This window comes from Chiloscyllium punctatum, chromosome 6 (genome assembly GCF_047496795.1).
Source record: "Chiloscyllium punctatum isolate Juve2018m chromosome 6, sChiPun1.3, whole genome shotgun sequence".
Lineage (NCBI taxonomy): Eukaryota > Metazoa > Chordata > Chondrichthyes > Orectolobiformes > Hemiscylliidae > Chiloscyllium > Chiloscyllium punctatum.
Window position 1 is genome coordinate 35,425,160 of NC_092744.1, and position 12,251 is coordinate 35,437,410.

A 12,251-nucleotide genomic window follows, 5' to 3' on the forward strand; every position below is an offset into this window, starting at 1 on the left:
ATAACCTAATCCTGATCCTATTTCTTGTATTCTAAAACTTGAAGACTCTGTGTCTGAATGCACATAACTTTCAAAACAAAATGAACTGATAACACAAACAAAACAATCAGATGGCTATTACAGGGACATTGATATGGTTTGGAACTTGAATGTTAAAGGGTGCAGAATATTTAGTAAGGACCGGATTCAAGGAATAAGTGGGTGACTCTATTAGCTCATGATGCTATTAGTACACTAGTGAGGAATAACCTATGTTCAGGAAACCAGGAGGTAGAAGTAGCTTGGATAAAAATGAGAATTGAGAAAGGTAAGAAGTCATTTGTGCAAGTGGTGTCCAGGCTCCCTAACACAGTAGGCTAAGAATTGAATGATAGAAGTAATAGGAGCTTGTCAGCAATGGCAGTGATAATTATGAGAGAACTTAAATCTGTGTACAGACTTGAACAATCAGCCTAGATAAGGCATTCATTGAATTACTTGAGGTGAGCTTGTTAGCATATTTTTGGATCAAAACCGAGTAGTCTTTCCTTTACTTTTAAGTTTTGGAACAAGCCAGGGTTCATTAATCATTCCCCTTCCTCCGTAACAGCGAACCTCACTTCTCTTGGGTGGACAATACAACCAAGACAAACTGAATATGGAAGGTGAGTGAGGGGGAGTTAAAAACACAAATGTGCGAAGAAAAGGTTGTGATCTTCCTCCGAAGGAAGAATTAATGCAGAATTAATAGTAGGTGTGATGACTTGATCGAGTGAGACTGCACAAATCAGATCTTCATTGTCAAGTTAAACTTGAGAATTTAATCCTTCCTATCTCAGAAGGTGAGTTGGCCTTCTCTCCAAATATGCACAAATTTGCATTTCATTGCCACAACTTGCTGGAATCTTCCACTTGACCCACCTACCTTCTCTCCCACTTATACAACCTCACCTGCCTGGTACTCTACCCTCTTACCCACAAACCTGTCACCTTATATTCTCAACAATTTACGGTACACTCGTTTCTTTCAGTGGTCATCAAAGTTGCTTTAGGATTTTTTAATATTTTATTTAGCTGTTACTGTAAAAAGTGGGCAGGAGGAGGCGTATCTGCACTTCTAATGCTGAACCTACACAAAGTAGATTCTGGCGAGTTTAGTTATGATGGAGACACTGAGCAAGGCCAGACTCAAGATATCTGGCCATAAAAGTCACTGATAAATGAGCAGTCTCTAACTGGACCATTTTTTGGTTGGATCCACAAGATGTCTGTCCTAAATTGAAGTGAAGTATAGAAGTAAAGGAATCTTGAGGGAACAGATACAGAAACCCCTATAAAGGTAGTGATAAGTTAATACAGCTTTCCTTTTTATTAAATAAAGCACAGCAAGGATTTCAATTCATTTCTGGAGGAATAACATTGAAAAACTGGAAAGGCATTTGAGGCTTCTGTATTGTGTAATGCAAAGAATATAATGCAAAGAATACCACAAATGTTGGAGGTGTAAGATGCAGAAGGATGTGATCAGAACTAATACAACTATCAAAGACTAGCCAGTTTTTTTTTCTCAAAAGAGAAGACTAAGTAAAAAAATAAGGGCCAATATAGAAAAGATGTTTTAACTTGTAAGGGATTCATTAACGATGGAGCTATAAACACAGGTAGCCAGAAATAAATTTTGGGTAAAATTTATTTATCGATAGGGTGGAAAGAATATTGAATATGTTACTACAGTTGAGGTAAAGAACATAAATGCTTTGTAGGGATACCAGATAAGCACATAATGATTTAAAAAAAAGCAGAAGGCTATGCTGATGGTTTTAGAACAAGGGTAGTGAGAGGAAACTCCTATGTAACATAAATGCTATTACAGATCAATTGGGCCAAAGGTCCAGTCAGTTTCTTGGCTGTAGATGTAGAGCAACATCATGTGCTTGAAGAATTTCCACCTCTTCCCTCATTCCCTCCCTCCCCACTCAAAAAAAAACCTTAATTGCAATCATGGACTTGATATAACAAACTAGTATTTACTATAAAATTAGTAAAACTACTAAAATTAGTATTTAAATAGAATTTTTTTTGGTTACAGCATGTTTGCCTAATGTTTCACTAGACATGCTTATTTGTATAACACTAACCTTGTTGATGATGCAGAACTGTGAACAGATGGTGATCTTGAACTGTAATGACTACTTGGTGATGTTGGTGCACTTGGTAATGGTAAACCAGCCTAATAAAATAATTGGCAGTTAGGCTTCATTAACCTCAGATGTATCTTAATGGTAGATTTTTTTTGTGAACAGACTTTCTATCACATTGTACAGTTTAAAACTTGTATATTGTGACAAATAATTACCAAACCAAATTATATTATGGTCAGAAGAACTGACTTGTGATGTTGGAAATAGAAAAAGCCATAGCTGTAATAGTTTGGAGTCGTCTCTTAACTGCTACATTTGAATTTCAAAGGGAAATTATTTCATAATTAATAATTAAAGTGCACATCTGTATGGTGTTAATACATTTAAAACAGATTTAAGCCCCAGTCTTAAACGCAACTGAGAAACATAAGGATTCATACCACTTGCTCTCAAAATCCGACATGATGGATTAACTTGTCTTACCTGGTCAAAATAAAGTTGAAGATCTGAAGCCAAGCTCGGACAAGCGTCCATTGCATTAGCCAATAGCTTATTCAATGACTTGTTAAAGTCTCGTAGTTCACGAAGATCAATATCTTGCTCCTCTTGGGTTTGTCCTGGGCTTTTCTTGGCAGAACGGATATCTCTGACTACTTTAGAGCACTGGTATGAAAATTGATTCAACATCAGATGTTTTTAATCTGACAAATGTATTGTCTTGAATACATAGCTACAAAAAACTTTGATTTATCATTGGTGGAAAATGTTATTACAATTACTTAGAGTCATGGAGGTGTACAGCACAGAAACAGATCCTTCGGTCCAACTCCTCCATGCTGACTGGATAATCTAAATAAATCTAGTACCATTTGCCTGCATTTGGCCCATATCTCTCAACCCTTCCTATCCATATACCTATCTACATGCCTTTGAAATGTTGTAATTGTACCAGCCTCCTCCACTTCCTTTGGCAGCTTATTTCACACACACCATCCACTACATGAAAATGTTGTCCCTTCAGCCCCTTTTAAATATTTCCCTTCTCACCTTAAACCTATTCCCTTAAGTATTGGACTCCCCTATCCTGGAGAAAAGACTTTGGCTATTCACCCTGTCCATGCCCTTCATGAGTCGAGAGTGTGGTGCTGCCAGGTCAGACAGCATCTGAGGAGCAGAAGAATCAACATTTCGGGCATAAGTCCTTCATCAGGAATGAGGCTATGGGCCAGAGGGCTGAGAGATAAATGGGAGAGGGGTGGGTCTGGGGGGGGGGAAGTGATTGGTCAGAGAGGAGGGTGGAGTGGATGGATGGGAAAGACAATGGACAGGCCAAGAGGGCAGTGATGAATTGGAGGCTTGGGACTGGGAGAAGGTGGGGGGAGGGGAAATGAGAAAACTGGTGAAATCCATGTTAATCCCATGTGGTTGCAGGGTCCCAAGGTGGAAGATGAGGCATTTATCCTCCAGGCATAGGGTGGTTAGGGTTTGGCGATGGAGGCGGCCCAGGACCTAGATGTCCTTGGTGGATTGGGAGGGAGAGTTGAAGTTCAGCCACGGGTTGGTGGGGTTGTTTGGTGTGGGTGTCCCAGAGATGTTCTCTGAAAAGATCTGCAAGTTGGCATCCTGTCTCCCTGATGTAGAGGAGACCGCATTGAGTGTAACAGATACAGTCAATGACATTTGTTAATGTACAGGTAAATTTCGGATGTGGAAGGATCCTTTGGGGCCTTGGATGGAGGTAAGGGAGGAGGTGTGGGCGCAGGTTTTGCATTTCCTGCAGTGGCTGGAAAAGGTGCTGGGAGTGGGAATCATGCCCTTCTTGATTCTATTAACTTATATTAGGTCACCGCCTCAGCCTCTGATGTTCCAGGGAAAATAGCCGCAGTCTATTCAGCCTCTCCCTATGGCTCAAACCTTCCAACCCTGGCAACATTCTTGTAAATCCTTTCTGAACTTTTTCAAATTTCACTGCAGGGAAACCAGAACTGAATGCAGTCTTCCAGAAGTGGCCTAACCAATCTTCTGTAAAGCTGCAACTTGACCTTCCAATTCCACTGAGGATACTCAGTGTACTGACCAATAAAGGCAAGCATGCCAAATGCCACCTTCACTACCCTGTCTACTGCGACTCCACTTCCAAGGAACTATGGAAGGTTCCTATTCCTCAAGGTCTCTTGGTTCAGGAACACACCCCAGGACCTTACCATTCAATGTACAAGTCCTGCCCAGATTTGCCCCATCAAAATGTAGCACCTCACATTTATCTAAATTGAACTTCATCTGCCACTCCTTGGCCGCTTTGCCCATCTGATCAAGGTTCCATTGTACTTCTTCGGTGTTCACTACACCACCCTTTTTGGTGTCACTGCAAACTTACGAACCATACCTCCTATATTCACATCCAAATCATTTATATTAATGACAAAAAGCAAAACTTCCCTGTAGTGAATTAATTATTTTATCAGGAAAAAGTTGAGAGAAAATTAGAGAAAAAAAGAATTGTAGGACAAGCCTTTGTCATATGAAATGTCACAATGAAATGAACAGAGATGGAAATTTTGAAAAGGTTTTGACAGTTGCCTTATTTTTCAATTTGATAAACAGCTAGAATTCTCTTGCTTTCCTTGTCTGTTTAGTGTCTAGAAGCACTGCATTTTCCAATAAAAGATAACCTAAAAAATATTAGTTGAGCTAGTTATTAAATTATTTGATATTTAAATATGTAATCTATTTTCATTTAGTCAGTCTCCAACGTTGCTACTAGATAAATCTGATCATCTGTTGTAAAGTACTATTAATAATTAGCAAGGTTTAAAGAGCCCAAAGAACTACTAATTGTCAAATATAATTGGTTCAGAGCATGGAAGCAATTTAAAGAAATGTGGTATTAATACTATGCTAAAAGTAAAACTTAGATATACATACGTGTTTTGTCACTCTTTCCAACTTGAGTTTCTGATCATCCAGCTCCTTAATGAGATGCTTGGTTTTGTCATGTTGCTCGTCAGCCATTGCATGAAGTGCTGATTGTTCTCTTAATAGATTGTCGAAGGTGTTCATCATGCACTGATAGAGAAGTCAAAAATTAATCTTTTAATTTTGGGGGAGTGGAGGACAATTTACAGAAAATGTTCTCCATATATCCAAAATGTTTATAGCTTTCTTAGTGATAAGGGGATTATGCGTTGTGATTTTTATTCATTAATGACTTGAGCATGATTGACAAAGCTACCATTTATTGACTGTCTCTCGTTTTCCTTGGGATGCGATACCATGCGATTTTGAATACAAGTGAGTGATTTTCTTGGCCACTTCAGAGCACAATTAACATTGGTATGGGTCTGGAATCTCACATTGGTCAGACCAGATGAGGATGGCAGATTTCCTTACCAAACAGATGTGAGCAAACCACATGTGTTTTGAATTTCTCAATTCCACAATCACCATTACTGATACCAGTTTGTTTTTTTTAAAATTCCAGGTGTATTTAAATTTAAATTCGTCAGTTGCCATAGTAGGATTTTAATTCATGATTGTCTCATTCTTGAATCTGAGACATTTGCAAATACAACAAACATGAATAGTTGGTGATCAAAAGTTTGAGTTCCTGAAGAGGTAAAAAGGTTGAATGCAAATTTTCATATTTCTTAATTGATATTGTTCATTAACAATATTGCCTAGAAAAGAATAGTCTGTACTTACTAAGTCCAAAATGAGAGGGCATAGGTTTAGGGTGAGAGGGGAAGGATATAAAAGGCTCCGAAGGGACTTTTTCACGCAGAGGGTAGTGCATGTATGGAATTAGCTGCCAGAGGAAGTGGTGGAGACTAGTACAATTGCAGCATTTAAAAGGTGGAACCTGTACATGAAGGATGGGTTGCACCTGAACTGGAGGGTTACAGATGTCCTGGGTGGGAGATTTACTCATGTGGTTCGGGAGGGTTTAAACTAGTTTAGCAGGGAGATGGGAATCAGAGCCACATATCTGAGAGGGGGACAGTTGGAGATGGGGCAGTGACAGGATGTAGTGAATCTATCAGCAAGGTTTCTCACTCGATGAAACAAAGGGATCGGTTAAAGTGTGTCTGCTTTAACGCAAGGAGTGTCAGAAATAAGAGTGACGAACTTACAGCATGGATTAGTACTTGGGACTATGATGTTGTGGCCATAACAGAGACGTGGGTTTTACAGAGACAGGAATGGTTGCTTGCTTGATGTTTGAGGGTTTAGAACGTTTAAAAAGAACAGGGAGGGTGGAAAAAGAGGAGGGGGTGTAGCATTGCTAATCAGAGAGTGCATCACAGCTACAGAAACAAAGGTTGTTGAGGAAGGTTTGTCTACAGAATCAGTATGGATGGAGTTAGGATCAGCAAGGGAACAGCCACCGCATTGGTGGTTTTCTACAGACCACTTAATAGCAGTAGAGAGATTGGAGAACTCATAGGCGAGCAGATTCTTGAAAAATGCAGATATAGCAGGGTTGTTGTTATGGGCGATTTCAACTTTCCCAATATCGACAGAAACCTCCTAAGTGCAGATGGTTTGGATGGAACCGTTTTTGTCAGGTGTGTTCAGGAGGGCTTCCTTACTCAGTATGTAGACAGACCGATGAGAGGAAAGGCCATTTTAGATTTGGTGCTCGTCAATGAGCCAGGACATGCTGCAATTATATAAAACGCTAGTGTGGCCTCACTTGGAATATTGAGTACAGTTCTGGTCGCCCCTTTACAGGAAGGATGTGGAAGCATTGGAAAAGGTGCAGAGGAGATTTACCAGGAAGTTGCCTGGTCTGGAGGTAAGGTCATTTGAGGAAAGGCTGAGAGACTTGGGTCTGTTCTCATTGGAAAGAAGAAGGTTAAGAGGGATTTAATAGAGAAATACAAGGTGATCAGAGGATTAGATAGGGTAGACAGTGAAAATCTTTTTTCTAGGATGATGACATCAGCTTGTACGAGCGGACATAACTATAAATTGAGGGGTGATAGATTTAAGACAAATGTCAGAGGCAGATTCTTTACTCAGAGAGTGGTAAGGGCGTGAAATGCTCTACCTGCCAATGTAGTCAACTCAGCCACATTAGGGAGATTTAAACAATCCTTGGATAAGCACATGGATGATGATGGGATAGTATAGGGGGATGAGCTGAGAATAGTTCAAGGTCGGTGCAACATCGAGGGCCGAAGGGCCTGTTCTGCGCTGTATTGTTCTATGTTCTAATAAGAGAATGATCAGGGAGAAGGTAGGGCCGATTAGGGATAGCGAAGGGAACTTGTGCGTGGAGTCTGAGCAGATAGGGGAAGCCCTAAATGAGTTTTTTGCTTCGGTTTTCACTAAGGAAAGGGACCTTGTTGTGAATGAAAACTTTGAGGAGCTGGGATACAGGCTTGACCAGATCAAGATTGATGAAGTTGATGTGCTGGAAATTTTGGAAAACATTAAGATTGATAAGTCCTCAGGGCCAGACCAGATTTATCCTAGACTGCTCCGGGAAGCAAGAAAGGAGGTTGCTCAGCCGCTGGTGAGGATCTTGGCCTCCTCACTCTCCATGGGAGTCGTACTGGAGGATTGGAAGGAGGCGAATGTTGTTCCTCTTTTCAAGAAGGGTAATAGAGAAATCCCTGGCAATTACAGACCAGTCAGTCTTGCGTCTGTGGTCAGCCAAGTTTTAGAAAGAATTCTGAGGGAGAGGATTTATGACTATTTGGCAAAGCACAGTGTGATTAAAGGCAATCAGCATGGCTTTGTGAGGGGCAGGTCATGCCTCACAAATCTTATTGAGTTCTTTGAGGAGGTGACAAGACAGGTCGAGCAGCGGACATGATGTTTGTGGACTTAAGCAAAGCATTTGATTAGGTTCCCCATGGTAGGCTCATTCATAAAGTCAGGAAGTATGGGATACAGGGAGATTTGGCTGTCAGGATTCAGAATTGGTTGGATGACAGAAGGCAGAGAGTGGTTGTAGATGGAAAGTATTCTGCCTGGAGGTCAGTGTTGAGTGGGGTCCCGCAGGGCTCTGTTCTTGGGCCTCTGCTCTTTATAAATGACTTGGATGAGGAAGTTGAGGGGTGGGCTAGTAAATTTGCAGATGACTCAAAGGTTGGAGGTGCCGTCGATAGTATCGAGGGCTATTGCAGGCTACAGCGCGACGTAGACAGGATGCAGAGCTGGGCTGAGAAATGTCAGATTGAGTTCAACCTGGATAAGTATGAAGTGATGCATTTTGGAAGGTCAAATTCGAATGCTGAATATAGGATTAAAGACAGGATTCTTGGCAGTGTGGAGGAACAGAGGATATGGGTGTGCAAGTACATAGATCCCTCAAAGTTGCCACCCACGTGGATAGGTTTGTGAAGAAAGCATATGGTGTTTTGGCTTTCATGAACAGGAGGATCGAGTTTGAGCCAAGAGGTTTTGCTACAGCTCTACAAGTCCCTGGTGAGACCACACTTGGAATACTGTGTCCAGTTTTGATCTCCCTACTGTAGGAAAGATACAGAGGCTTTGGAGAGGGTGCAAAGAAGATTTACCAGGATGCTGCCTGGACTGGAGGGCTTGCCTTTTGAAGAATGGTTGAATAAACTCGGACTTTTCTCTCTGGAGAGGAGGAGGAGGAGGAGGAAGAGAAGAGACCTGATAGAGGTGTACAAAGTAATGAGAGGAATAGATAGAGTCAATAGCCAGAGACTTTTCCCCAGGGCAGGATTGATTGGTATGAGGGGTCATAGTTTTAAGATATTAGGAGAAAAGTATAGAGGAGACATCAGAGATAGGTTCTGTACGCAGAGAGTTGTGAAAGCATGGAATGCGTTGCCAGCAGTGGTGGTGGAAGCAGAGTCATTAGGGACATTTAAGCGACTGCTGGACATGCACATTGATAGCAGTGAGTTGAGGGGTGTGTAAGTTAAGTTATATTTTACATATATTTTACATTAGGATTAAACCTTGGCACAAAATTGTGAGCCACAAGGCCTGTTCTGTGATGTACCTTTCTATGTTCTAAAAGACATCTGGATGAGTATATGAATAGGCATGGTTTCGAGGGATATGGGCCAAGTACTGGAAAACACCTGGTCGGCATGGATGAGTTAAACCAAAGGGTCTGTTTCTGTCCTGTACGTCTCTATGATTCTAAAACAAGAACTGCAGATGCTGGAAACCCAATGCCACTCAATCCCTCCCCACAACTCTTTTTCCAGCACAGTAATATGATCATTGGAGCTGATTGCCCCTCTTGTTTGGAAATGGAAGAAGTTATCATTTTGCTTCCAATTTCCACCCTGATCTCACCATATTTGACTCTTCTGTTCCTTGACATCTTAGTTTCTATTTCTGGCAATAGGCTGGTGAATGATATCCATTATAACCCTGCCAATTACCACAGTTACCTGGACTATACATTTCTCACACTTTTATTCTTGTAAGGACTCCATTCCAATCTTCCAGTTTCTCCATCTCATTTGTTCTGATCATACCACCTTCTGCAGGGGCACCTCAATGTCCATCTTCCTAAACCAAGGAATCTCCAGGACCATGGTTGATAGGCTCTTAGTCCAATTTACCTTCTGCAATTCTGCCCTGACCCCTTCTCTTCACTCCCACAACAATGATAGGGTTCACCTGGTCCTCCACATCCTTGGAATTTTAGCTGCTATTTCCGTCACCTCCAGTGGGATGCTGTGACCAGACACAGTTTTCTCTTATTTATCAGCATTCCACAGGGACTGTTCCTTCCAGCCACCCTGGTCCTCAACATTCCCAGCACCACCCACACAGCACCTTCACATGCAATTGCAGAGGGTGTAGCACCTGTCTGTCTTCCTCCTCCCTCCTAATATCCAAGGCCCCAGACATGCAGCAATTTACTTACACTAGACGAGATTTAATGAAGTGCATTTGCTGCTCATAATATCGTTGCATAGAATCACAGAAACCCTACAGTGCATGTGGAGGCCATTCAGCCCATCCAATTTGCACAACCCACTGAAAAACGTTCCAACCTATCCCCATAATCCCATATTTACCATAGTTAAAAATCTAGCCTGCACATTACAGGGCGATTAACCATGGCCATTTCGCCTAACATGCATATCTTTTAGACTGTGGGATGAGAACACACAGGAAACCCAGGCAGAAATGGGGAGACCATGCAAACTACATGCAGACAGTAGTCTGAGGCTGGAATTGAACCAGGTTCCTGGTGCTGTGAGGCAGCAGGTGCTAACTCCTTTGCCACGATGCCACCCTTAACCCTCTACATTGGGGAGACAAAATACAGACAGGGTGACCACTTTGCAGAACACATACTAAAAAAATGACTCCAAGCTTTTGGTTGTCTGCCAATTCCATTGTGTTTCCTGGCCAACATTTCTATTTTTTTCCTAGCTGCGATCAGTTCTGACTAAGAATCATCTGACTTGAAATGTTAACTCTGCTTTCTCCCCACAGACACTGCCAGAACTCCTGTTTCACCAGCAATTTCCATTTTGTTGTTGAGTCTTAAAACTTAAGTTTTCCTTCAACTGACACGTGTTTCACCATATTAAGAGGGGCATTGGGATCATAAACTAGTGTACAAAACCAAAAGTGCATATCTACTGTTTGGAGGTCAGCATGAAACATTCATTTTCCATTTAATAATCAAACCGAAAATAAAAATTCAGCATATTGAAATGAATGTCCAAATACTTAGAATTTTAAGCTTAAGAATAATAATGCCACTTTTCTGCTGTTATGGTCAATACCAGAAACAACTCTCAAATAATTGATTTCATATTGAAATTTTAAATCTGTTTCCTTAACATTCATGGAAATAATAGTTCTGGTTGCTAGTATTACTCATTTTTTAAATGATCTGTTTAATCAACGACATCCTCCAACGGGGAAACCACGAATGTGATCAGTTTTAATAATAATTTGAATATTTTACAAATTTTAATAAGGAATCATTTATCTGTCCAGTATTGTTATGAAAACAATTTATCTGAATTATAAAACAGCACAGTTTAATCTACTTTCTAATGTTTAGAACATAATTATTGTAAATATTTACCTGAATATCCTCTTGAAGCTCTCGTATTTGCCTGCGCTTGTATCTGTACTTGTCATCAATGGCCCTTTTTTGTTCCTCCAACTTTAATTTATTCTCAAATTCTTCACCTATCAAGTTGTAGATAAGAGTACATTTAAATTATTTGAAAGTGTTTGAATTCACTAGATTTTGAACTTTGAATTTTCTGTGTTATAACGCAGTAGATAGAAGAATTTGCTCAATTCTCCATAAAAGACATAAGAGGATGACCTTACGGTACTAATTTACTTGTTTACCAGTAAAAATGGCTGGAAAGGTTAGGACTGATGCACTCGGGAGCAATTAATTTTTTAACTTTGTGATAAATAATGTATTCTTCAAGAAGAGTAGTGTTAGATATTTGAATAATTAAGTTTTTAACTTGTTATGGCTGTCTCTGTTTTGATCGAGAAAGAAAAAAATGTATATTCTTTATTTTCTTTTCAATTTAATTTTCAGTTGCTGCTTCATATTTCCTTTCTTGGGCTCTGCATGTTTCAGTGAGCATAGTTGGTCTGGTTGGTCACAGATGCCATGAATGAAAGGAAATTGGATGAAAGGAAATCTGCACTTAAGGCCCAGTCAAAGCTTTTTTCCAAACTTATCGCACAAGGAATAGCAAACATTTTTCCTTCGTAAGTGAAAAATCTGGTCAATGACTACACTTCAAAATTACTTAATTGGCTCTCCTATAACACTGTAGTTGCATTCCTGTGTGACTCTGTGTTATAGAAAATCATACAATAGGAATAATGGAGCCTATGGGAAAAACAGGATTGGGGCGAACCAGTAAAATTCGAAACAAAAATAGTAGTTAGCCTAACACAAACGATAGCACAGTCTCAGTACATTTTGACCTGTTGTAACTGACCTGTTGTATGGACCTGTATAGAGCAATTCATGAGAATCTTCAACTGATGACTCTCAATTGGCATCTATACCTGCTGGCTGCACTACATTCTAACCAGTTTTCTAATCCCATCCAGTGGTAACAAGTGAAATCCTATAATGAAACTTGCCTTAATAGATCAACAGCTGATTCTTCATTTCTTTTGCTGTCAGTT

At 40.3% G+C, this 12,251-nt stretch overlaps 1 protein-coding gene across 3 annotated transcripts in view; it reads right to left on the bottom strand.

The window, feature by feature from the left end:
* Positions 1-12,251, bottom strand: part of ccdc39 (coiled-coil domain 39 molecular ruler complex subunit) — a 151,911-nt gene that overhangs the window by 35,134 nt on the left and 104,526 nt on the right. For all 3 annotated transcript variants that reach the window (XM_072572427.1, XM_072572428.1, XM_072572426.1), the window contains 4 exons: positions 11,170-11,276; positions 5,046-5,186; positions 2,604-2,783; positions 2,118-2,209 (listed from right to left, as the gene is read on the bottom strand). In XM_072572427.1, coding sequence (XP_072428528.1) covers positions 2,118-2,209; positions 2,604-2,783; positions 5,046-5,186; positions 11,170-11,276 — 520 coding nt within the window. The remainder of the gene's footprint in view (positions 1-2,117; positions 2,210-2,603; positions 2,784-5,045; positions 5,187-11,169; positions 11,277-12,251) is intronic.